We start from the raw sequence: 27,715 nt of genomic DNA, 5'->3' as shown, positions 1-27,715 counted from the left end.
TTTAAACAGCTTTCATCTAAAATCTGAATGACAACTGTTACTGGACAAGCTTTATTTACCTTTCAAACCACTGTTTTATGCTGAGCATGAGAGATTCCTCAGGATAAATTTGATTCTCTCTTAAGTAGTACAGGATATCAATACATTTATTTTTCAAATGGTCATCCTTCACAGGCTGACAAAAGTCGAAGAAAAGCTTTAGTGTTGTCAAGTTTGGCATCAGATTTTCAGCTACCATCTCATGAAACAATTCAAATGCAAGGTTTCTTTCTTGGTTGAGCAGGGCACCCTCAATGCAGTCTCCATAATTTTGTCTTGAAGGAAATGAGACTTTTTTAATCTTTTCCAGTAGTATCAAGGTCTCTTTCCAGTGCGGGGAACCATTCAAGCCTTTGATGAGTAAAGAATAAGCTGATGCTTCTAAGTATTTATATTTGGTTTTCATAATATTATAGATATCATAAATCTCTCCTATTTGCTTATGAAAAACACAAAGAGTCAAGTACTTCACCAAATGACTATATTCAACATCTCCATCACGCTTAGCCACTGCAGCCAGCAAGGATTTAGCCACATCTAGTGGGCTATTATTATTAACCATGCTGTCAAACATAACATCTTCAAATTTTTTATAGTCTTGATATTCTTCTTTTAACTTGTCCCATTCCTTGACACTCAAAGGTTTGTCTGGAGGAGAGATGGTCTTCAAAGGAATAAGAGAATTCCTTGCAACTGCAATGTTTTTCTGATATATTGCCCTCATCTTGGATGATCCAGCAGCAAATGGACTGAAAGGGTGGGGAGAAAATCTATGTTTATCAGCTCTGTTCTTCCTCATACTGTCATCTTTTATTTTACTTTCTGAACAAAATGCTTTAGGATCTATTGACTCTGCCCGTCTACATGATGTGGTAAAAGTGAAGCACCTACACACAGCTGGCAATTTTTGCTGTGTTGGCATGCGGAAGAATGTTAATGTCTGTAAAACCCAATTCCTTGTTGGGAGGAAAAAACCCATAATGCTGAATAAAAAAACTGAAGAATTTCTTTAAAGGAACCACTTTGTAATAAATATATAAAGAATAAGGAAATTGACAGACTTGTCAAACCTTGACAGCTGGAACAATAAATGATTGGTGTCACTAATATATTTAACTATCCCATTAAACCAAGTCAGTTTTTATCATCCTCAGGAAAACAAAAACAAAAAGCTGAATTCAAAATGAGAACATCTTTTCCTTCATTTGTTAAAATGCTTGACATCAGCATATTTCTCAAGTTCCTTCATTAGTGGTACCTGCACACAAGAGAGTGAAGAACAATGATACGAGATTTTCATTCAGGTCAGGTCAGGCTGTATAAAAACAGGTCACATTTCTTTAAAATGATGAAGATAAACTATAAATTGTACTCACTGGTAAGAAGGTTGATATTTCACTTAGCTAATCAGACTCTTAGTTTTCAGTAACTCATGATCATCTTGTAGAGACAAACTAACCCTGTCACGGTCTAGTGGTTAAGGTTCTGGACTAGAAACCAGGAGTCTTCTGGTTCTGGACTAGAAACCAGTTCTAGTCCCGCCTTAGGCATGAAAGCCGGCTGGGTGACCTTGGGCCAGTCACTTTCTCTCAGTGCAATGTAGACTAGCCTCCTCATGGTGCACCCCGGGCAACATGACTTGTCACGGCTAAATAGTCTACACATCTGGCTGCTGGACCTCACAAGGATTTCCCAGCAAGAAAAGCCGCATGAATACTGAACTGCTATGTCATACGATTAAAAAAAAAAACCTAGCCCTAAAAAATGAGACCTGCAGGACTGCCATAGATCAAGAGTCTGATTTTGCTTATAGAACCTGTTACTTTAAACAGGTATACCCAACAGCAGAGCTTTCCAAACTTTTCATGTTGGTGACACACTTTTTAGACATGGATCATTTCGTGACACAGTAATTCAGTTTTACTAGCAAACCAGAGGATAAACTAACCCCTTATAAGAGATAGTGACATACATAAATTAGCGGTTAGAAGCCAATTGGGCCTTCCGTTGTTTGGCCCTCCTTCCTGCTCATCAATCTCTCACGCTGATTGGCCGTGGTGACAGCAACTCATGCCCCTGACCAGTCAGCTGCTTTTCTTCTTCCCGCACTAGGCTCTTCTCAATTTTCGCCCCTTCCCCATCGTTTCCCGCCAATTGATCTAACGGTCCTAATGGACCTTCTTCATTTTCCTCTGACTCAGCCTCCATCCTAACACACTGCAGGTGTGGCCGCGTCACCAGAAGTCAGGCGGAATCAGCTGTTTTGACCCGATTATGCATACTGTGCATGCACAGTACCTGTATGATCACTCGACCACGTGACACACCTATACACTGCAGCCGACACACTAATGTGTTGTGACACACAGTTTGGAAAGCTCTGCCCAACAGCATTAGGCCTCCCCCAACAAAGGCATAAATGAAGCAATCCCAGTAAGCTCTATCATCTGTTCAGACCATTTATTTTTTCTTTTAAACTTAGCATTAGAGTAAATCAGTATCTTTACTGTAATCAAAAACCAGTACATAATAAAACTTGACAGTTTAGGTTCCATATGTATAAAGGGACACATTGTAAAATTAACTGGGCTTTTTGGTTGCGCATTTTCCATATGATATAGCAGAATTGAGCTACACTTAGGGTAACAGAGTCATGGCTATCTGAGAGTAAAAACTGGAAGTAAAATTAATCAGTGTCCAGGGAATTTGCTTAAATGTGGGATTATCAACTCTGGCTATGGGCCAGCATAAAATAGGCAATACTGTACAATAAAATACATTGAACAATTTCAGTAGCCCCTTCATCATATGGGCAAGACCTTAATCCAAATGGGATGCCTTTGTACAGGTATCTCCCTTCTAAGGCTGCAATTGGCAGGGCATCAAATTGAACCAAGGAGAATGCCCTCCTATATTTATGGATTGTAATTTGATTTAGGTACCTAGCTGGTCAGGAGTATATCCTTGGAAAGAGATGTCAGATCTAATGGGATGTTAGTATCTTTAATCCACGGTCTCAACATTACCACAGCCCCCCTTTTCATTGGGCTGGCAATGTTAGTTTCTTTGAGATCTATAATAGTGTCCTGGGAGGTTAACTACTCAGTTATTACTGTACTTTGCCCTTGCCCTCTCAACCGTCTGAAGAACACAATGGGTTTTAACACATTACAATGGTTAAATGATAAGGTACCTGTAATCTGCCCTTCCTTTTCCCTTCACCTCGTCCCTGTAGACTTAAATCCTATATTAGTTAAGCCATTCCACGCATCTGACGCAGTGAGCTGCAGCTCGCGAAAGTTTATACCTTATAATAGCATTTGTTCATCTTAAAAGGTGCTAGCAGACTCCTTCTGATTTCTGGCTAGCATAGAATAACTCGGCTCTTTTCCTACAATGTCCCTTCTCTGAGGAGAGCGGCCGTATAAATTAAATAAATGCATGCCTACTTTGGAGCCTGCCTGCCATATTTGGGAGCAACTGGGAGCACCTAGAACAGAAAGTTCAGCCCAAATAACCAGAGGCATCGGTTCAACTTTCGCTAGCTGAAATGCCCAACATACACGGCATGCTGCTTAACGTAGTTTATATTAGCGTCTTACACTGGCAGATTAAAACAGGGCCAATGTAGTCCGGGCGATGAAGACATCGAGTCAAAATTCCATGACATGCTGCAGTAAAAACGAAGGCACCACGAAAACCACGCCGGACGGCTCAGCAACGCTTTCCCCGGAAATTTCAGCTAATCGAAGCTCTCTCCTCCGATTGGCAGATTAGCGCACGTGATCTATACGCAGACGATGAGGGGATGACCTATTCGGAAAAGACCCGATAGTCGGCAGGCAGTAGCCATGTTAATTAAGGGCCCTGCTCTCCGTTTTCTGTATCTACATTGTACAGTAGTTCTTTTGCCTACACTTAAGATGGAGGAGAGATGACATGACGTCATCGCCATTTCCCGGATGTTGCCGATGGTGACGGCGGTTAGTGGGAGCGGAGCTGTACATGATTGAGGCGGGAACGTTACGGAAGATGGACTGGAAGCGGGCGCTGAAAAGCCGGTTGGCCCTCAGTACCGACCGTGAGTGGGGAGGGATTCTAAGCCCTGTGGCGCGTGACTTGGAGTCTCTTCTACACGGGGGAGGGCCTGCCTGTCTGCGCACCTCTAGCGCAGCTCCTCTAGGACGACCGGGATGCTCGGCTCCGGGGATTCTCAACCCCGAAGAGATGCAGGCGCTGGGCTCTCTTTTGGAGGCTTCGAGGTGGCTTAAGTTTGGTGGAAACCCTTTTTTTTGCCACGATGTAAGCGCACTAGCTGCGCTACCTCTGAATATGAAGGAGGATAGAAATGCCTGTAGCCTCTTGTGGTTTTTCAGGCTATGTGTTTCACAATAACGTTAAATGAGATTTAACTTACTTCACTGGCCTGGGTCTGTTCTAGTAATCATTTAGTGAGGCAGGACAGTATAGATAGGAAGCCTAACAAAGCCCTGTAAGGTAGGAGATTAGGTTGAGCTGTAGTGGCCCTGTTATAAATAATCCTTGCTTTGCCTAGCCATAGTTCAACTGACACAGTACACTGCACCAAATTGCCATGTTTACTAGTTTTGTATAATACACTGAGCTGCAAATTGGTTTTAGTTTAGTTTGTGTGAAACAGACAAGTGATTCATGGAGAGATGGAAGGAGTATACTGAAACACTGTACAGTAGGGATGTCAACATCCAGGATACCTTAGAAGATATTTCCTACTTACAAGAACCTTTAGTGCTAGAAAATGAAATTAGATTCAGTTATTACCAAGTCGGAAGACTACAGGAACTGATGGAATACCCACTGAAATATGGCAAGCAACAGAAGAAGAATCAATCAAGGTTCTAACCAAGCTATGCCAGCAAATCTGGAAAATGACACAGTAGCCAATCAATTGGAAGAGGTCAACCTACATTCCAATACCAAAAAGAGGAGACTTAACAGAGTGTGCAAACTAACATATAATATTCTTAATTTTAAATGCTAGCAAAATAATACTTAGGATCATCCAATGCAGATTAGAGCCCTACATGGAAAAAGGGATGCCAGATGTTCAAGCTGGCTTTAGAAAAGGCTGTGTAACACAGGACATTATTGCTGATATACTCTGGATAATTGAGAAAGCCAAAGAATACCAAAAAGGAGTCACTATGTGCCTCATTGATTATAGAAAAACCTTTAATAATATCAGTCACTTCAAGCTGTGAAATGTGCTCAGAAAAATGGGAATCCCAGAACATCTCATTGTCCTCATGCGAAACTTATATACAGGTCATGAAGCCACTGTATGGACAGAATATGGTGAAACAGACTGGCTCCAGGTTGGCAAAGGACTGCAACAAGGCTGTATCCTCTCTCCTTATTTAGTCAACCTATACGTTGAATATATATTAAGCTGGATTAGAAGATGAGCGTGGTTTCAAAATTGGAGGAAGAAACGTCAGTTCTGTGCTATGCTGATGACACAACCCTGATAGCTGAAAGATGCAGAGGATCTGCAAACTCTAGTAATAAAAGTTAAGGAGCACAGTGAAAAAATGGGACTAAAATATAAAGAAGGTCAAATTAATGACAAATACAACAACCAGCCTTACAACCGACTGTGAAGGTACTGAAGTGGTAGATAGCTTCTGTCTTTTAGAATCAACCATCAACAGTAAAGGAACAAGCAGTCAAGAAATACACCACAGACTAGCACTTGGTAGAGCAGTCATGAAAGCCTTGAAAAAGATATTCAAATGCTGTCTATATCTACAGAGATCAGAATTGTGCAAGCCATGGTATTCCCTGTGGCACACTATGGAAGTGAAAGTTGGACTTTGAAGAAGCAGGATAAGAAGATTACAGGTAGCCCTAATATAAATCTATAATGAATAATTTATTTATTTATTAGATTTATATTACCGCCCCTTTCCCCCAATGGGGAGAATATATATATAATGAATAAATAAATAACCACCCCTCTCCCCCAATGGGGAGAATATAAAATAAATAAATAAATAATAGCAAAGAAGGTTCTTCCAGCTTAAAGATTATGTGAAAATAAGTGTTTTAGAAGCCTTTTTAAAATTCAAGAGATAAGATTCCAGCTGTATTTCAAGGGGGAGTTGATTCCAGAGAGTAACTAGGAAAAAACCCTAAAGTGTGCAGTGGCTATTTTATCAGGAGGAAAAATTAATTGACGTTGATGGCACAAGCTGAGTGCATAGGAATGTTCAAATAATTAGGTGTTCCTTTATGCAAGGCCCAGAAAATTAGTGTGAGCAATTTAAACTGATAGCGCTCCAAAAACCCAATTAATGCAGAGATTGACAAATTGTAGAGTAGATGATTTTGGGGAGTAATGAGTATTAATGTGTGGACAAATGTGGCTACAGACCATAACGAATAATATTTATCATTTAATATTATTTTATTTTTCTACTTTTCTAGCATTTTGTTAACACCCTGTTATTTTATTCCCAGATTTATATATTGAGAATTAAGATTGTTTAGTCCTTGAATCCATCAGCAGATCCAGTTATCTACAAATCATTAAGACAATTACACTGTTGCTTTCTTCTGAAATAAAATCTTTGAAGAATGGTAACAGTAAAAGTAAAGTTTGCAGTGAACTCTTAACAGAGCTCAAACATCAAGGCAGGTAGGAAAAGTTTGGGACAGTGAGGTACACTAGACAGAGCTAATCTGTCCTGTCCTGATTCTAAGCCCTCTGAAGTCCTGATTTGCTATTTCTGAATCCCAACATATTGCAGGTGGTCGCACTGTAGCAGCCTTGAAAAAAAAAAAAACATTTATGGAAAGGGGTGGGAAGTGGAAAGAAAATAAAATTCAGTGATTAAGAAGTCGCTCGTTTCACAGTGACCATTAGTTGCCATGATCAGATTGAATCTTGTAATCAGATCACTGTTGGAGACCCTAATCACAGAATGTTGGAAGGAGTAGAGAGAGATCCTTAGTTTTCCTGTTCACTTCATCTTATTGTTTCCCAGATTCTCCTCTGTAACAGTTACAAGACCATAGTTTGTGAACTGTTTTTGCTGTTTGATTAATTAAACATTTAAGGAAAAGTCCAGAAAGTTGATCTCTTAGATTTTCCCACCCTCAAGCCCCACCCATCAGCTATGTTGCATTCAAGGAAGGGCATAATTATCCCTCCCCTCTTAACTTATTGGTCTAAAACTTTCCACAGATTTTCTTTATGATTGAATCATTTTTTTCCTGCAAATTTTATCAGATTCTGTCTCAAAACAAAAACAGTTGTAGATAATTACAGAAAAAGATTTTAAAGTTTTATAACATGAAAAATACTGCACTAATTTATCTGAAATTTGGCACTGCGTCTCCTCATAATGATCTTAGTTTTTCTATAAATTTAACTCATTCTGATGAAAGTAAAGAAATTAAGAGCACTTTAAAAGTAAGGTTTAAAAGAAGTGTAACTTCAAAACTCACACTCAGCACTTTGAATTGTATCTGGAACAACTCAGAAATCAGTATGAATTAAAATGAATTCATGCAATATTTTTTGGGAAGTAAATACCAGAAACCATTTTGCTGCACTTTCTACCAGCTAGAGTTTCTAAGCATATTTCAAGGTGGCCCCACATGGTACAGTATATGCTGTAGTAACCTAGCATGGACCCATAGTATGAATGACACGATCTCAAAGGGAAATAGTGTTCAGTTATCTAAAGGCCTTCTCACCTGGCCTATCCCACCTCCAATGCTGTATCTTTCTGTCCCTGCATACTATATGCTAGTAAGCTGTCCTAGCCAATCCACCTTCATTCTCTAGCTCCTAATCACTGAGCACATTTCAAATCTACCTTTTATCCAAAGTTTTGCCCCCAGCCCAGAAATCTGAATAAGGAAAAAAAGCAGAATAGTTGTTTTAACTGTTCAGGAAAAGCTTTTAAAATAGGCCATTTCTAATTTTGCTTTTATAGAAAACATAAAAGGTCACTTTGGGAAGCTGAGCATTCATGAAACTAGCAAAGAGGGACTATATGTTCTTAGCATGAAAGGATTTTATGAGCAATGTTTCTTTGGACATGGAGGCAGAATTGGACAGACGAGCCAAATGGTGTTTGTTTCCAGTAGTATATGAGATTCAAATCAGAATTATTTTACATACAGAAATTTGTTTTACTAAAGTAGGCTATATAAATGAAATGTAGTATACTCTGTCTTGTGTTATTTAGCTAAAAGGAGTGACCAAGAATTGAAGGATGAAGAGATGGAGTTGTTTACAAAATACTACCTAGAATGGAAAGGAGAAAGAAAAAGTGCCAGTACCTCCTACATGAACATACCACGATTTTATTACAGGGTAGGTTTTCAGTGTTGCTCTAAGTAAAGGTTTTGAACACACAACTCTTATAGTAAAACAGTTCAATTAACAAACAGAATAAGCCACCCAGGATCATTAAAAACATATAATAATCTAGAGTACTATTTCAGTCAGTCTCAGATTTCTAAAACTCAAGATCTTTAAAAACTGCAGGAATAAACTGGTTGTTTTGATACAAATGGTCTAAATAATCCAAGAGGAATTTCAGTTTCTTCAAAAGCAAGATACTAAAACAGTATCATTGTTTTACACAAACCTATTTTTAAAATTGATTTCTATATACTGTATACAGAACTATCTACAATGCCAGGCACAATTCTTTTTTTTTTTTCACTAGGAAGAGGTATATCTTGCTTACTTTAGTTACGTTTTTCTGGGACTGAAATCAGAATTTTAGACTCCATGTACAGGAAAATAATTATGTTCATTAATTCCATAGCTAAATTGCATCATATCCAGTACATTTTAATAGTTTTGCACATACAAGTTTGTGATAATTGTATAGTGTAAATTGAGCTTGTTAACACTTTCATCTTTGGTCATCTAATATGAAACAGTCATACTGTACAGTGAAACCTCATTTTGATGAACTAATGAAAGGAGGTCCAAAGGTCATCCACAAGTACAACCAATATAGTTTTTGTGCTGTACCCTGACCTGAAACCTGACTACCAAGGATCCAGATATTCTGCTTCTCTGGAGTTGCAGGGCCTAAAAAGCAAAGGTTGGAGACCAGTCAAAAATTACCAATGTAGCTGGGTCAAGAGAATGCTTCTTACACAGGGGGCACACCTAGATTCTTTAAGTCATAATGGTACACTCCCTCATTCAAGTGTTGATTATTGCTTGAGTCCAACTTCATGCTACTTCATGAGAGGCCTTAACTAACCATGAGGGGAGGGATAAAACTAGGAGGTGGTGGAACTGAAGCTAAAGAAGCCCTAACTTTCACAGGACTCTCAGGTCAAATGTATCATAGTTCATTTCACAGGACAAAGCCCTAGTCCTCTCTATTGGGACTGTCCAGCCAGAGTCCAACTCCATTCAGATCTGAGCAGTTTTATCCACCAAATGCTTCATTAGCAATAATGGATATTGAGGCAGGGGCAAAAGACAGCCAAAGATGGATGAAGGAAGGAAGGAAGGAAGGAAGGACAAAAAGTTACTGAATTTCAAGAATTCCTGTAGCAGAAATAAATTCCTATTAAAATGTTTCAAAATATACTTGTGCTACAAATTACAACTCTTACTTCTTTTCTTAGCTGCCAGCAGAAGATGAAATATTATTACAGAAATTAAGAGAAGAATCTAGAGCAGTCTTTTTGCAGAGAAAAAGTAGAGAATTGCTAGATAATGAAGAATTGCAGGTATGAAGAAACTGAAAATGTTACTTAATTTCAGATCAATTTTTTAAAAACATTATTGTCCACTGTGTGGTATTTCCCTCATCATTTTTAAATTTCCTCTTTAAGAATTTGTGGTTTCTCTTGGATGAGCATCAGACACCACCTATGATGGGGGATGAAGCAATGATTAACTATGAAAACTTCTTGAAAGTTGGTGAAAAAGCCGGATCCAAGTGCAAGTAAGACCTTTATTTTGAGGCACTTATAAAAGCCTGATTTGCATAGTATTTTAGTTATGTCGACCAATATTCAGATCTGATATTTAATGCAGGGAGGGAGAACTGGAATTTAGCCACTACTTCATCTGGATGGCTCATGATGTCATGGATAGGGGTTCCCATGTTCTGAGCAGATAGAAAATCATTTTGGCCAGCACGTTCCTTCCCCCAGGAATAAAGACACACACTTTTTTCCCCCTCCAATAGAGAAAGATAGGATAAAACTAGTCCTGTATTAGTGTCTTTGTGTGTTTATGTGCTTGTCGTTGTTTTACATTCCTAAATTACTTTATAAGAAATTTCATTTTTGCACAACAAATTATTTAAAATCACTGAAGCATTTAATATTACAATTTAGTGTAATAGAAAGCTATTAACAATATGATTATTGATGGCCATGTTGATAGTTATAACCAGGTTGCTCCCCACAACCCTTCCCCTACATTCCTGACAGAGTCAATCCATTGTGCTGTTTAAATCCCTTAAAGGGATTCATGTTGTATTTTATTTTATTATGAATATTTAGAAAAGGTTATGACAGAAATTAAGTTTTATCATTTGCTAATTTCATTAGCAATAAACACTGAGAAAAGCATTTTATGTAAGCTAAAACAAAAAAATCTCCTAACATAATAATTCTAAGATGCCATGTTAACTTGTGGGTATATTTTATTGCGGTTTCTGATAAAATTCTTCTAAATATACTTTTAATAGTTCACTGTTTTCATTCTATCTGCTTTGCTCTGCAAAATGCTGATTCCATCAATTCTGATTCGTTCATCCTTTCTGAGAGGACTGTTAGAATTTTCTGTATAAAACCAGATAATCTGGTGACTGGTTTATTTATTTATTCAAATTACATTCTGTCTTTCTGTTCAAACTGAATACCAAAGGCAGTTTGCAGTATAAATGCAAAAACATAAAATGTTCAAAACATCTAAAGTAAATAATAAAATTGTTGGCATTTAAAGGCATAGCAGAAGAGATGTGTATTAATCTTTTAAAGGCAGAGGGACATGGGACCAAACTCAGCTTCTAAAAAACTGCATTCAGTAGTCCGGGAGTAATGCAGGAGAAGGCTTGATAAATGGACCTATGATAATAGCCACAAATGAGCCCTGTGGCAAATCTTAAAACCAGACTGGTCAACAAAAGAGACTGATTGTTGAAACTCTGAATGCAATTAGCAACCAATACATAATATTTTATAAGATAATCATGTGATCTAAATGATTGTGCACCATCTAGCAGCCTATCTGACAACTATATATATATATATATATCTCAAGTTGGAGCTTCTGGAGATTCTACAAGGATAGTGAAGTCAGGTGTAACCAAGACATGAATAACTGACCCCCATTTCATCTGGCTTACAAACAGTTACAGATGTACACCAGATATAGTTATGTAAACATAATCCTTGCTATATCCACCACCTGGGAATCCAGATATCAAGGAACACTCTCAGGCTGGAGATTTGTTATATAAACAAATCTAAACTATTTGTTAAATAGTGCAAATAGGTTATATGTGTCTTGGTTGAATGTTTACTGAAGATGGGAAAATGGATGGAGACATTTTAAGATGTAATTCTGGCAGAAAGATACTGGTTAGTAGGTAGACTGGCCATTCACTTTTATATTTAATCTGTATTCATTCATCAATTCATTCTTGACCCTGTCCTTGTTTTACCACCAATACAGTTTAAATAATCCATTCCCACTGCATTAAACCTTATATCTTTATAATAAAGATATAAAACTTTATATAGAGGTGGTTTGGTCATACAGGGAGAATAAATAGGGATCAAAGTGCACAAATATATGAAATTAGAGTAAATAGGTTGAGAGGAAGGAGAATTCTGAGATAGTTGTTGATGGAGGGAGTAGATGAGATTCTTAAAAAGAGAGAGGTGAAAAATTTAGAGAACAAGGTGCATTGTAGGAATCTATTTATGGACATGGTAGAAGCACAGATAGTTTGCAAGGCTAAGAAAGATATGGAGCAGTATAGTAAACAGTGTTGGTTCCTTTTCTTTTTTCTTATCTCCTTTAGTTTATTTTGCTCAGAACTTCACTTGGTTCTGTGTTTCACATAATGAAGATAATAACATGATACGTATGTATATATGTATGTTCTGATTATAATAATTAGATAAGAAAATATATTGTATCTCCTTTTATAGCTTCTGTTCTATATAGTTATGAGTTTGTGAAGTTAAGTAGGTTGATAAATTTTCCCCTCAAATTGCATCAGAATATCAGAAATATGTTTAAAATACAAATTTCCTTTATTTCAATGTTATAAAACTTACATTGGATCTGCAAAGACATTAAATCTGCAAAACTTGAGTACTAAATTTTTTGTTTCACAGGCAATTCTTCACAGCTAAAATCTTTGCTAAATTACTTCATAATGATCCCTATGGAAGAATATCTATCATGCAGTTTTTCAATTATGTAATGAGAAAAGGTGAGTCTTTTTAACCTATTGTAACAAGATCTGTAATAATACAGATTCTATGCATTCTATGTTTTAAACTGTGTTGAGAACCATATTCCTGGAAGTGGGCATGAGCTGGATGAATAGACCAAAATGAGTGGTAATCAATCAGTATTGTTTTGATATTCTGTCCTTGTTTTTCTATCTTAATCATAATCTAATATTATATAATAATCAATATTAAGTTTATCATAATTATTAATCACATCATCATTACCTCGATTTACTTCAGTATTATCACTGCTAATACTATTATTCATTCACTATGTTGTTATCATAATAGCAAATTATAATGACTATTCACATTTTCACTATCATTTTTATTCTTTCTAATCCAATGGAATGTTGGGAAAAATATGGAAATAATAATGATGATGATGACGAAGACAGAAAGAAAAAAAGGATTAGAAAAAAAAGAAAAGAAAAAAAGATCAAATTTGAAAATAAGCTGAATGTGGGTAGGAGCTGCAAAGGAAAAATTCCAGGAAAAAAATGCATCCCTCTGTCCAAATGTGTTGGGCAGCTGCTTAGAATGGTCCATGTGACCCCAGGGCAGAGCATATGCAGCCTACGCTTTGCTTCCCAGTAACACATATATACAAACAAACTCAGATCCAACACAAGAAGAGGGTAGAAACCCACCAACAAACACAACACAGCTCTGGTTTCTTTTTATCTCGCCAGAAAATGTTTGGTGCCGGTGAATTTCAAGCATCAAATTATTAAATCAGTTATTTTCAGCTGTTTCATGCTTTTTTCCCCCAACCCAATGGATTAGAGTTAGAATTACTGACCAGCAGTTGACAGTTACCTCTGCAAATGTATGTACCCATGCCAAAATCACAACAATGACATTGTACCAATCAGTTATATCCATGGTAGGCAAAAAAAGTTCAGGCATGAGATTTAAACACTAGGGCAGACAAAAAGGAACAAGAGCCACAAAACATTGTTTTATTGCACAGAAGATGCCTCTTATGGCCTTTAGTAATAAAAGGGTTGGAAGGTGTTCCAGAAGCCCTGCATGCTTTTCTTATCTTGTCCTATACCTCTTCCAGTGATGACAGTAATTTTCTGTTCACAGATTGAGTTAAATTATGGTTTGTTTAACTGTGGTTTGTTTTATGGATCACAGTGGTGGGTTCACATGTAACATAATTTGGGAACCCAGCCAGGGTATCCAAAGATCTTCACCAAAAAAAAAAAAAAGCATCTTGCTTTTGGAAGAATCTTTGGAGTAAGTTGTTTGGTCTAGTGGTTAAGGTGCTGGGCTAGAAACCAGGAGACTGAGAGTTCTAGTCCCACCTTGGGCATGAAAGCCGGCTGGGCGACCTTGGGCCAGTCACTCTCTCTCAGCCCAACTCACCTCACAGGGTTGTTGTGGGGAAAATAAGAGGAGGAAGGAGTATTAGGTATGTTTGCCACCTTGAGTTATTTATAAAAATAATAAAGGTGGGATAGAAAATACACAATAATCTGTGTAAATAATCTATCTACAACAATGTGTAAATAATCTATTTTATGGGAAGGCAGGGTGGTCATCAATCCTGCCTGAAGTTAAGCAAAGCAGAGATCATAGTAGATCTCAGGAGATTTGTGGGTTGAAATATAAGAATGCCAGATGACATACAGCTCTCTGCAGCTACTGTATATATTCATGCAGTATTTGAATTTACTTTAACAGATTTTAGAATTTTTATTTGTAATTGATTTAGATAGGAAGTAGTATTATCAGGTTGTTTATGTTGGAATGCTTATGAATATCAATATATTTCTAATATTCTTTCAGTTTGTTACTATACCTTATTTTACTTGTCTGGAAATCCACTGGGTATTTTTTTTTAATCTGCTTCACAGTATGGCTGTACCAGACAAGAATAGGCCTAAGTTTATATGATGTGGCTGGACAAGGTTACCTCAGAGAATCAGTAAGTGCGGAATAATAATGTGATATGTTTATCTAGTATAACTGAAATGATTTCTGTTGTCCTTATCTTCATTCAAAAAGAGCCAGCTCAAGGGAACATATTTAATAATCAGCTATTTATATATCATCAAAAATATTTTAAGTATGCCACTAAGAGTGCTGTAATTTCAACAGAGTACAAGTTTGATTAATAAATAAATCATATTTTACTATAATTGTTTATGGGGAGAGTATTGTTCATGTAGCATTAGTTAATAATGGACAACTGAAGAGTTAACTTAGTTTCTTTGAAATAAACAGGACAATACTGTCATATAACTCTGGCAAATGGAGTCCTGTATTGCCAGATGTTTTTGACAGTCACACCTCTCCATGAATTGTGTATGCATCAGAGAATGGATACATAATGTTTGTGCATTATGTGACTTAGAGGATCAATAGAGGATAATATTGAGTTGTTGCTACTCCTCTTTTGCATCCAAATACTATCCAAAAGAAAGCACCTAGAGAAAAAAATGTTCAATTTGTTCCCTCTACAGACTATAGGACAAGTGTAAAAAGCTTCAGGTTCAATCATAATAACATCTGTGGTATAAATATACATTCTCTTGTTTAATTTTCTAGGATTTAGAAAATTATATATTGGAACTCATTCCCACGTTGCCACAGTTGGATGGTTTAGAAAAATCCTTTTACTCATTTTATGTATGCACTGCAGTCAGAAAATTCTTCTTCTTTTTAGATCCTCTCAGAACTGGTAGGTTTAAATGACCCCTCTTTTTTAAATTTGAATCTAGTAATGTAATCCAAACTATACAAATACATACTTGTTTTGAATATGTTATGCATTGGTATGATCCGGTCTCCATTCTTTTCTTGTATAGCCATCAAGAAATGATTAAAAGGTTTTGTTTTGGGTTAACAATAGTTCAGTGATTAATTTTAAATATAACTTATTGAATAATGCTAGCTTGAAACTGTCTTGCTTTAGTAAATCATAATCACTGAAATTATGAAGACTACCTCAGTTTCTACAGATTAAGGCATTATGCTAAACTATAGTAAAAATTGGAAACATAAGCTTCCAATTTTTCTTGGCTGTATTAATGGTAGTGAGTTCCTGATGAGATGAAGGCTTGCTCATAAATCTGGAAACCTGTGTTATTTGTAGAAAGAAAGGCTTTGTACCAACCTAGTTTTTGACAAGCTTTCAGCCAGGAAGGGATTTCTTTTAGTTAATTTGTCGTGTATGTTTTTGCTCTGACACATTTTGTAGCAGATAGCTAAATCATCACTGTCGGTTGGCTTGTTTGATTTATGTGGAGCACAATGACCACAGTGCTGCTTTTTCCTATGTTGAAGCTGTCATCTACTGACAGATGAAAAGTTAAAGGTATTTCCTTGTTCACATTTTTCTGTTACCTTTGAGATGGCAAGTTAGAAGGTGGTGATGATACTTGTGGGAAATAGTTGCACTATTGTGGCTTCGGTACAGATATTTACAAGAACGTTGAGATGATACCACAAACCCCCAATTTCACCATTTGCTACCACACCAGCAGCTGCTCCACTTAGGAATGAGCTATGCGTGCAGAGCTTTATCTCTTAGTGAAGTAAATGAAGAAGCACTTACTTGCTTGGGAATTGACTGGTTCAGGTTACTCTGGCGTAAACAGCATTCATAACTAGCAATGGAATAAACTGTATATTCAAGACAGTTCTTTCACCTTTGATACCCATCTGCAGTAGTCTTGACTCTGTGGATATTTGTAATACATTGTGGTTGCCATGTTAATCCTCCAGAATAGGTCTAGTTGGCAACTTTGTCCTGATTACAGCAGCAATTCTGACTTTTCCACAATGTAACCATAGGTGTTCCCCATTTGGTTCTACTCCTTGGGAAATAAGGAAGCTGCATAACAATTGGGTAGACATTTAATATTTTTCCTCCACAGAAATCTGTTCATGAATGGAATTATTATTTTCCTCTAGTATTCTGGTAATTCAGTGAGTGCTTTGTCTGAAAGACAGCAAACAAAATTTGGAAAAAAATAACTAAATAAATTTCACCAATATTAGGGGATCTTAGCAATGAAAACAACATAATATTTGAACATGACATGAATTCTTTCTTGTTAAAAATAAACATTTTGGTTAAAGTAATATATAGAATTATCCTCCTGTTACCTTTTTAATGGTTTTATTTATTTATAAAATTAATTTTAAAAGATCTCCGTTTTTTCCTAACTTGGGCTGATAGAAGGTCAAAATTTAGGTTTGTTTCTTTTGAAGTGCTTTCAGCATAACCTGGGTGTTACCTTGCTTAAACCTAAGAATATCACAGTCATTAACTAGTGAAAGAAGCATTATTTTTTTCTTTTCCAGGGAAGATAAAAATACAGGATATTTTAGCCTGCAGCTTCCTAGATGACTTACTAGAGGTAGATATTTTTAAGATATACTTTTGACTTTTGAGTTTGTTCTTTACATTTGTTGATAGCTAACTTAATATTTCCTTATCCATTCAGTTACGTGATGAAGAACTTTCTAAGGAAAGTCAAGAAACAAATTGGTTTTCTGCTCCTTCTGCTTTGAGGGTTTATGGTACGTTTATTTATTTATTTATTTATCAAATTTTATCACCACCCATCTCCCCCCAAAAGGAGGGACTCTGGGCAGTTTACAATAAAAGCAAAATATAAAATTCAATACAATTATAAATACCATAAATATATATAAATAGACAATAAAAATATAAAATGTGCTAAAATCCAGATGGCTAAAAATTCCGTATCCATCCATGAGTAAAGGGCCATGTTGCATGGGTAAATAGTTTTGGACTGCATTTTCTACAGGATTTTTGTTGTTAATTGATGTATGATTTCCATTTACATGGCAGAAAGAGGGGGCCCATAAATTACTCAATTTAAATCAGAATTAATGGAAGTTATATGTCCTGTCTTAGAGCGAAGAACCACGCTGACGTGGTAGCTTGAGTCTCTAGTGATTATTGTCCTACTCTACTAAACAAAAAGTCCTGCCAAACTGAAAGGCCATGGGAAACCTTCACAGATAAACCCAAGAATCAAGGCGGGTGTGCTCTGAGTTTCTTCAAAGGAAAGTTCAAAGCCGCTAAACTACACATGCGTTTTTCCCCCTGGATGGGGGCCCCCTCCTGCTCACCATCAGTACTCATGGCATTATAGTAGCAGAGCCTAGAATAGGGGGAAAGATGGGCATTTTCATCCATTTCCCAGAAGTCCTGGTTTTTACAGACTTTTGTGCCTTGCTCAGTATTCTGCTACCAGCATTTATCTTCTGGGATGATCCCTATCCTGGGATCTTCTTACTTAGTTCCAACATGTAGAAGAGATGAGTCTCTCAGAGCTATGGCCCTACTGCCAATATGTAAAGGAGTGGAGATGATGATGATGATGGTGATGATGATGATGATGATGATGATGATATAAAAAAAGGAAACTTTTGTAATCTAATAAGCAGTGGGGTTGTCCACACAACCTACTGATAACTCCCCTTTGGATGCTGAAGGTTCTGATTTGCATAAATGCAAACAAAAAAATTCTTAATTGGGAAGAATATCTGAATAGCTTAATCAGGGCTGAGCATGCTCAGTGAGTACAAATAATCAGCCTGTAGAGAGGATTAAAAGGTGGTAGCATGGGGGATGGCTTGGAATGGACTTCTTGAACAGAGCATGGCTTGCTGGCTAGTAGGCCTCATTGGTGAGTAGTAAATACTGCTCCTACAATATTTTTTGTCCAACTTCTTAGGACAAAAATTCCTCTTCAATGCATGCCTTGCAAATTAGGGGTTTTTTTTTCCTCTAGAAATCTAAAATGTCATGGTATATGTGTTTATACCATGAAACTCAGAATAAATGCAGATTACTTGTTACACATCTTTCCTCATTATTTTTTAACCATAAAATGGTACAGAAAATGAATTTCTCCCTTTTCTCTTGTATGTCTCCCCCTTTTCCCCATCCTCTGCAGGCCAATATTTAAACCTTGACAAAGATCACAATGGCATGCTTAGCAAAGAGGAATTATCTCGATATGGAACAGGGACACTAACCAACATCTTTTTGGACCGGGTCTTCCAGGAGTGTCTGACCTATGATGGCGAAATGGTATTCCAGTCATAGATAGTAGTAATATACTGCATTTCATGAAACAATGTTTGCTTTTTTAATTGATCTCCTTTCATTTCTAAAGGCCGTAACATAAAATGCATATTAACTAAATAGAATGAAGGAAACATTCACATTTCACTGGCAGCTGAAATCTACACATGGTATTTTTCATAACTGACTTAATGAGAAGAAGAAATCTCATTGTGAAAGGAGAACAGTGGGTTCTTCATTATTTCCCGTTTTCTGCCAAGAGCAGGAACAGTGAACAATTTATAATCTGAAATTAACTGACATGAATGCACAAGCACAATACGTCTAAATATAGAATATAGAATTTCCTTTTAATATAGGCCGTATTTTTAATTGCCCAGATGGGGTTTTGGACTTTGATTCTTATCAACCCCAAGAGCACGGCTTTTGGAAAATGATTATGACATCCGTAGTCCAAAACATGGGATAACTACATGCTTTTTAGGACTTTTAGAAAAGTATTCACTTTCTGGTAGAGAATTTATACTAGCTCATACAAAACTAGAATCTGATAGAAAGCAATAATTTAAATTCTGTACATTATTTATAATGTAGAACCATTGCCATTAACAGTAATGATTCTTAAATGCTGAAAAAACATTTATAGCAAATGTCTTAACTTTTTAAAATTGCCCTAACCTGCTAACTGTTCATCTCTCATCAGTGGAATGATAAATAGCAGTAGATTAATCTACTGTGTACACATTTGTTTTTTTAATTTGAATTCTGAGCAACTCTTTTGTAGCATTGATAAAAAATCTGTGGGGCTGTTGCTTAGCCAGTAAAAAAGCATTTTCTGTTCACTTTTTTTCCTTCAGCAGCCATTTCTATTTCCTGCTGACTTTCACTAAAAACTAACTGCTCTCCTACAAGGAAATAGTCACCAATTATGGTTTGCTTGCAAAATCAATTTAAAAAGAGGACTATAATAAACATGATTGCATCTGCTTTTAGGACTATAAGACGTACTTGGACTTTGTACTTGCATTAGAAAACAGAAAGGAACCTGCAGCTTTGCAGTATATTTTCAAATTGCTTGATATAGAGAACAAAGGATACCTGAATGTCTTTTCCCTTAATTATTTCTTTAGGGTAAGTCCCTTTTTGTAAAGGTAGGTCATTCTTTTGTACATGTGTTGTTGTAACCATTGTGCCTTTGCTTAGAAACCAGCTGGTGATTGCTTTAAAGTACCTCTATTGTAAGGTTTTCGTCAACTTTTTGAAAGATACAAACATTTAAAATTTTACATTAAAAAAAATTCATAATTATTTTCAGAGCATCTTACATAATAGTACCATATTGCTCTGATTATAATTAAAGGTGTTTTTTTCTAAAGAATCAATCAACTCAGCTTCCTTTTTTGAGGAAAGAGTTGCTAATAACCTCTAATGGCCAACAGCATGTTTTTTAGGTACTGTCAGTGATAGAAAAGCTTAAATTGCTGTCTAATTAAATGATAGCTTTTAGTGTGAATTTTAAAATGCCCTTCCTAATTTTTTTTGACTGGGAGGTAATTCAGATTAACAAAAATTACAGAATGATGTTTAGTAATCCCAGCAAATAAATACTTCACAAGGTACATTGATTAATGAATCAACAGTTTCACAGACATCTATCAGTGCAAATGTTAAAACTGGAAATACCATCTTAGCCTTCACAAGATCAGTGTTAGTTGACAATGTCTTCTTTTTTCTATTTTCAGCAAATGGAATATTCCTTATTAATAAGCAATCCTTTTGGAAATTGTGATAATAAGGAGTTGTTTCACAGTCAAAATCACATTAAGACATTAAGACATTTTATTAAGACTGAAGTAATTAAACAACCTGAAGTATTATTTGTAAAATCTATCCCTCCCTCCCCCAACCCCCCAGCATGCCACTTAATATTGTTCCTCTCCAATTTGGTGGCTACTAAACAAAAATATTAGATTGTGAATGATCCAGGAATAGACTAATTCAGTCAAAGGTTTTCACAGTCACCTCCCCCAAACTCTGGAACCTTTTCAAAGCCTTTACAATAAATGCTCTGCAGGTCTAAACTACATCAGGAACTGTGTTTTTTAGCAGCATGAAGAAGATTACTTCCTCTGTAATAAACAACAGTTTGGCCCTTCATCTTCCAATTATTTTTTTCTTCCAGCATACACATAATAGTTAGTCTCAAAGTTTGAGGTTAAAAGCTTGTTTTAACAATGAGGCATGCTGCTTTCAGTTCTATTTTTTTTAAATGGGCTAAGAGTTGGGAATGATTGCAAATAGAATGAGCAGATGGTCAGTCCTTTTTCCCTTGGTAAAATTGATCACGTATTTTGTAGTGAAAGACTTGAATGTAACCCATGCTATTCCTGAAGGGAGTTGGATAGGGCTTAACGCAGGCCCACAGCTCTCCAAATAATTCATATTGGCCAGAATCAAATATCATTTATTACTATGTGCTTTGAATATTTAAAATTCCAAGTTCTGCCTACTGTATCTCCAGTTGAACCTCTTGGTAGTGGACCATGATCTAAGTCCCTGGAATGTTACTAACAGGTAAATAGTATTAGCTTTACACTGTGTGGAAAATGCAGTATCCAATTTTTACGTCAAGTTTTAATTGTGCAAATGATCCAGCACAATGACTACTTGCCACATGTACAGTATATCTTTGCATTTTTGCATCTTTGCAAAATTGCCCAACTATTGCAATTTTAGTTAATCTTATTTCATTATGTACGTAATAGATTCATCTTGGAAAAGCCTCGTTTTTTAAAATTTTATGCATGTCTTTAATCTCTGTCCTTGTAGGCTATTCAAGAACAAATGAAAATCCATGGACAAGATCCAGTTTCTTTTCAAGATGTCAAGGTTAGAATTTTGACAAAAACATATTTGTGTGCAATATTTAATGTACTTACTTTTTGAAATACAGGACATATCTAATAGTCAGCAATATGTATACACATACCTTATACTGTATCTTATGGTTGCATAAAGTTGATTTCATTCCACAAACAGAAGTAGTGTTCTTGGTGCTGTTGCATTCTGGCTATATTTGTCCAAATTACAATATCTTTTTAAAAACAGTATGAAGTTATGCTATCTAGGGTATAAGGTAGGTATTGTTATTATTTATTTAAATTTATTATAGCCGCCCATTCCCATAGACTGTGTTTTACTAAGGGTTGGAGGAAACTCACCTGGTGCTATAAAACTTGTCAATCCAAACTTGTCAATCCTAAGAGCTGAAAAGTAGTTAACAAGCAATTTCCAAAAGTGATTAGGAAAGGAAGTATGTGAATCCAGCATCCTTTTGAAGATGCCAACCACGGTTACGAGCAAGATGGCTATTCCCTCATCTCCCAGAGCAATAAACCCGCTGGAGATTGCTGTCATGTAGTCTCCTTGAGAGGAACAACTGTCTTGAGCACTTGTGGGAGATCTCAAGTCCATTCCTTGTCCAAAGAGGAATTATGAAGAGCCGGACTACTTGCTGGCTCTTCATGCCACCACGGTCATCAGCTTCGCTTTTAGCGGAGCTGTCTTCAGTTCACCATTTCTTCCCCGGAAGTCCCACAAGAGCCAAGCTTTGGATAAACTGCCCCACTGTCCAGAGGAAGTGAGCACAGTAAGCAAGCCATACTGAGCTTCTACGTAGTACACAGCTGAGACTCATCAAACAGCAGTAGGGTCTGTTCATACCTTTGGGATAGCCTCTTAGATTTGTGAAGTTCAGTTCTCTGATCTTGGATTTTCACTGAGTGCTGCCTGGACCTCTGGGTCTGATGGTTGTCAGTGGGTGCAGGAAAGGGGTCCATTGAACTGGGTGTGTCAAAGCCAGTATGGAGTCACTGGCTCCAGTGCTCCAGCAACAAGAGTGCTGCACTTGACACTCCTGGCTCTACTTCTTCCACTTCTTCATCTGAAACCACTTTCTCTAGCAAGGCCATAATAATAATTGAAACTTTTCATGGAAACCTTTTAAAGAACCTGACTAGAGATGATATGTTTATAACGAACCAGTGCCATCTTGTGGTCTGCCTGGGGCATTGCATTTTCTTTTGTATATTTTTTTCAAGTTAGCAGCTGCTTTATAATGATCTTATAATGGGGAAGGTGACGACTGGGGAAGGCAATGGCAAACCACCCCGTTATAGTCTGCCAAGAAAATGTCGCAAAAGCGGCATCCCCCCAAAGGGTCAGACATGACTTGGTGTTTGCCCAGGGGACCTTTCACCTTCACCGTATAATAATCTGGACAGTTCATGGAAACTATACTCTTCCTGTTCAAACATTGGACTCTAATATTCAAAAGTTGGATTTTATATTATTTCTCTTTAAATAAAGTTTGATATTTTTTTATTTCCGATGAAATTGGTCTTTCTCCAAAGGAGAGGAGGAAAGATTGAAACATCTAGTCATGCACCTCTATGCTATTTCATAGCCAGGTTGTTGCACTATTGAAATAATAATGGAAATATAATTATGTTGTTGTTGTTGTTATTATTATGCATTTTAATCTTGTAATTACCAAAAAGGAAGCACAGGGTGTGAGATTACTGTCTCTCATACACAGGGCCTAAGGAGAGGGTGCTAGATAAGATGTCCTCTGGAAGATAAATGGTGGCAGTAGAAATTACCAAGCTGCTACTCCAAAGCAGGAGGGCAGGGCCAAGAGGGCTGTCAGTCCTTCTAGGTAGACCAGAGCAGGTAATTAACTCTGCAGGAAGGCTAAAATAGCTTTCATTGGGATTGGCTATAACAGAATCTTGCAAGTCTGATTGCGTTGTACCTCTTCCCCCTTCTTATACTTTTAATGAATCAGGGAGGCATCTGCCTGAGCAGCTTCCAAACGTTCTTGCTGCTCAGCACTTAAAAAATATTCCAGCCCCTTGTCACCTTGGCAACAGAGCTTACATATCTCCATCCAGATCACCTTCCTTCCTTACTGCATATTAGTACACATTGTAATTGTGCTATGTGGTCTTAAACTGTTCATAAGAACAAAAAGGTATAAGAAGGGAACATTTAGTTTAATTAAACAATGTAATTGTTTTGTAAAGGCGTATAAGCTTATACCATGACACTCTTTAAGTAAATTGTTAATATTTTACTTGGTGTTTTTTCTAGGATGAAATCTTTGATATGGTAAAACCTAAGGATCCTTACAAGATTTCACTTCAAGATTTAATCAATAGTAGTCAAGGAGACACAGTCACCAGTATTTTAATTGATCTTAATGGCTTCTGGACTTATGAAAACAGAGAAGTTCTTGTAGCCACTGATAATGACAGCACAACAGATCTTGTCGATACATGATTTAACAGGAATAGACTGCATTATCGGAGATATGCCCAACTGATACAGTGACTGAGGCTGAACAGCAAATTCATTGCACGTATCACTGAAGTTTCCATATAACTCCAGATGGACATTTTTTTTAAAAAATGTGAAATGAACCTTACTTAAGTTTTTAAAAACCATTTACTGAAAACCTGTTATTAAATGTTTAAAGAGTTGTTGGTAAATTAATGTTTATTTAAATCATTTCTGAACCTACAGTAGCAAGCCATACTGCATTTTAGACAAGTTATATATTTTGGAATTTTTCTTGAATATTCCAGTTTTGTACTGTTGAATTGCCATTGCTAAAACAAAGCCTAATATCTATTACTTTCCTCTCTGTGTGTAATTACAAAGGTGCAGCTTAATTCTAAAAATTTACAAGTAAATTGTACCTATCAGATGGATCGTAGTTAAACACAATTAAACAGCTCTCTCATTTCCAGAGGCGGCTAGTATATTAAGCAGTTATGAGTATAAATCTATCTTCCCCAACTAGTTGTCTTCCAGAAGTGTTGAACTTAGCTCTAGCAATATGGCCCTGTTATCTGGGTCAGATCCCAGGTTAAAGAACAGTGGTATAAATAATGTAATCCTTTAATTCCGTAAATGCAAAGCATGGTAAGTTAAAATGCTTGGTTAAATGCTTGGCAGGTGTTTATTGTCATTTTGCCTGTATTGGATGCAGTTTTTTAAACCAGATCTTAAGCTTATTATGTCACCTTAACCAAGTCAAAATCTAAGACTGATTAAAGTGCGGTTGTGAAATGTAAAATGATTACATTAGCATTAGGGTATTAGGCATAGCATGTTTTACAAACACACTGGAAGCCTTGAGTGTCTCATTATGTGATGGCAATAAATGGAATACGATTTTAAAAAGACACTGTCTGGTTAATTGCATGCAGTTGATTAAATCCTGCTAAACTCAATGCAAATTAGATGTTATAAATACAGGATCAGTTCCACAGGAAGGTGAACATTTTGGCACTGTTTTTGCTCCAATTATTAGTAGATATCTAACATCATTTGTCAGTGCTGTAACAACAACCATGGACTCAACTATCATTATAATTATATTAAATATACATTTTAATGCATTTACAAGAAAAGGAACATTTTATATCATTTGCATATTTTGAAAAAATATTAAAAGGTAAGGCACAATGACTAGAAGAACCTCATGACAACAAACCCTTCCCTATTCAATACAGTAGGAACATTTCTGACTAGCAAAAATTAGAGCCAGGTAATCGATTTATTAACTATGTTGCCTTAAGAGTTTTTTTTTTTTTATCCTGTACAGTGATTTGAGTAATTGTGTTATACAATTTACAGCTGACAACTGTATCATTTTTCTAACCCAGAATGGATGCATATATTGAGAGAAAGCTGTCCAAAATTTTAAAAAGTATCAAAAGGAGGAGCAATGTACTAGGTGATTTCTCCTGATCAGATAAGGACAATGAAGGCAAGAGGGTGTATTCTTCATCTTCAATTCTTCTGTACTCCTTTAGCACTATACAGTATATTGCAGTTTCTTTCTAAATTCCAGCTAATTTATACAAATGTATATGTTTAAGAAGAGACTAAAGGGGCACTTTTAAACTACTGAAGTGTGTAATTACATCCAGAAAGTGCTTAGGGAGCAGATCAGTTTTGCCAAATACATCCCTTTATGCCGCATCCACACAGCCCAATCGGCCCTGATCTCCATCTGTAAACTTCGTGTTTCAGATGTTTTGTGGATTGTCCTACAGAAAATTTGCATTTACAGTAGATTTTCAGTGTTTCTCAGGGTGAAGAACAGATTTTTAGCTTGAAAACTCACAACTGTCGTAATAGGAAATTCTTCCAATTAAAAATAAACATTTCAGAGATGTTAAATTTTACCATGTGATTGAGTCTGTTTTTTAAGGTCAGAATAGCAATAGGTATGAAGCTATGAACATTCAGTACTAATAATTTATCATACTTCATGAAGAGCACATTCATTGGTAAAATTTTGTTCAGGGTTACATTCATCAACATACCACCTTCTATATTCATGTAGACTAAGCATCAACTCTTTGGAATAGTGGAATTCTTTTCTACCACATCTTGTAAAGACTGAGATTTAATGTCAACCAACTGGTACTCTTTAGATCCTTGTTTGTTGGACCTGCAAAGCTTGTCCTTTATCAATTTTTAGACAACTTTTAGACCATTATTTACTTTAATAGGCATTAACAAAACCACATGAATTAGATGGCTGCTGGACATGCATATAAACATGTGCAACAGTGTAACTAGACTAAATCACAAAAGTGCCTATTTCCCAGTTAGTCTAAAATTTCCACCTAGCTTTCAGTAAGTAAAGTTATAAATACATAATAGACTTTTAAACCATAAAGAAGCACAGTTATCAGTCCATAACTATCATCAAGGCACCAGATGATCAGGAAAGACCTTTTACTTGTTCTGCATAGAAAGGTCAAAATAGGACCCCATTATTTACATTTCATAATAGGTTAAGCAATAAGGTTAGGCCTTATTAGACAGAGATGGACTGAAGAAACAGTAATATTAATAGCTCTCTCATGGCCATACTTTTAAATAAATTACATTCCATTGAACATGCAGAAAAGGACCTACAAATGTTTGACAATTCAAGAAATGGTATTGCTATATGTTGTTCTAAGCAGATACTACAGTAAAACCTCGTTTACTTTCTACAACAGACTGATGGCCTTCTTCAGTTTCAAAATTGAGATTCATGAATGTACTACAGGCTGTATCCCTTGGCTGGGCTGTCTGAACAGCAATCCCTTCTTGACTCTGCTTCTGTTCTTGAAACCTCCTTTCTGCTTCCTCTGACATTTTGTTCTCTTCCTCTTCCTCCTCCTCCTAAAAGGAATCCATATATTTTAAAACAAGCTTTATTGAATATCTTGAAATACCACATCACTGTTGCAATCCATTGTAGGTGTTCTTCGCATCTGCTGTTCAAAAACCATCTTTCTGGCACACAGGAAGGAACCTTCCCAGTATATATAACATCTTCCTGCAGGAATTCCATTTGACTTCCACTCTGTTTCTGTAAAGACACACCTCTTTCACTGAGGTTTTAACTTTTAAGTGCCTTCAGTATTTATTTTATTATATATTTTAATTTAATGTTTGCTTTTCATTTTAAACGTTTATTAGTTACTTTGAGTGTTTATCGAAACAGAAAAGTGGTATAAATCAAATACTATTGCAACACTTTCAAGGTTCAACCAAATACCTTCCAATATTGAATGAAATGATAATACAAATGTCATGGTTCTCATCAGAAACACTGACAAGATCAGAATTGTCATCACCATGATGATCACCACTGAAAAATACCCTCAACGTTTCTTTATAAGTATAGATATATAAAATGGCTTCTGTATGAACCATTCTGGGTTTGGAATAGCTGTTTTCAGGTGGTTCATACCCAAACTAAACATGCATTTTGGTCCAGATATGAAATGCATCTGGACATAGATCCATTTTGTTCTTGATATGTCAACTGTTCTAAGCAGAGGTGTTTGGAGTGGGGGGTAAGAGCAGGAAAAAGCCAAGGACATTATTAATGGTCATGGGGGTGGGGGATGAAAGGGAAATTGTTGCAAAGATGGGGGTTGGGCAGGCCAGTGGGATATGCCACACTGGGCATCCCCAGCAACAGCTAAGAGGATGGAGGAGAGGGAAAAGATGGGGGGG

The 27,715-nt window shown here is 36.5% G+C and overlaps 3 protein-coding genes across 5 annotated transcripts in view; 1 reads left to right on the top strand and 2 right to left on the bottom strand.

Annotated features, from left to right (window-relative positions):
- PRORP (protein only RNase P catalytic subunit) overlaps window positions 1-3,795 on the bottom strand; it is a 68,544-nt gene extending 64,749 nt beyond the window's left edge. The window contains exons 1-2 of one of the 2 annotated variants that reach the window (XM_063290040.1): window positions 3,642-3,795; window positions 60-1,297 (exon numbers count right to left, since the gene is read on the bottom strand). In XM_063290040.1, the coding sequence (XP_063146110.1) occupies window positions 60-1,018 (959 nt within the window). In that variant the 5' untranslated portion in view covers window positions 1,019-1,297; window positions 3,642-3,795. The remainder of the gene's footprint in view (window positions 1-59; window positions 1,298-3,641) is intronic. The other variant, XM_063290041.1, reaches the window with a different exon arrangement.
- Window positions 3,796-3,967: 172 nt separating this feature from the next.
- Window positions 3,968-24,868, top strand: PPP2R3C (protein phosphatase 2 regulatory subunit B''gamma). 2 transcript variants are annotated; one of them, XM_063290046.1, is made up of 13 exons: window positions 3,968-4,120; window positions 8,277-8,404; window positions 9,688-9,792; window positions 9,898-10,010; window positions 12,424-12,521; window positions 14,409-14,479; window positions 15,103-15,235; window positions 16,864-16,919; window positions 17,007-17,082; window positions 18,492-18,628; window positions 19,616-19,753; window positions 21,452-21,511; window positions 23,774-24,868. In XM_063290046.1, exons 1-13 carry the CDS (start codon window positions 4,045-4,047, stop codon window positions 23,960-23,962), a joined length of 1,380 nt encoding a protein of 459 aa, XP_063146116.1. In that variant the 5' UTR covers window positions 3,968-4,044; the 3' UTR covers window positions 23,963-24,868. The 2 variants fall into 2 exon arrangements, with proteins under 2 accessions (XP_063146116.1, XP_063146117.1); XM_063290047.1 differs by lacking the exon at window positions 9,688-9,792 and having other exon boundaries at window positions 3,969-4,120.
- SRP54 (signal recognition particle 54) overlaps window positions 23,854-27,715 on the bottom strand; it is a 54,098-nt gene continuing 50,236 nt past the window's right edge. The window contains exon 17 of the mRNA XM_063290045.1: window positions 23,854-26,872. Coding sequence (XP_063146115.1) covers window positions 26,663-26,872 — 210 coding nt within the window. The 3' untranslated portion in view covers window positions 23,854-26,662. The remainder of the gene's footprint in view (window positions 26,873-27,715) is intronic.

This window comes from Candoia aspera, chromosome 1 (assembly GCF_035149785.1).
Source record: "Candoia aspera isolate rCanAsp1 chromosome 1, rCanAsp1.hap2, whole genome shotgun sequence".
NCBI lineage: Eukaryota > Metazoa > Chordata > Lepidosauria > Squamata > Boidae > Candoia > Candoia aspera.
The sequence above is the reverse complement of the archived record's forward strand: the minus strand, read 5'-3'. Positions and strand labels throughout refer to the sequence as shown.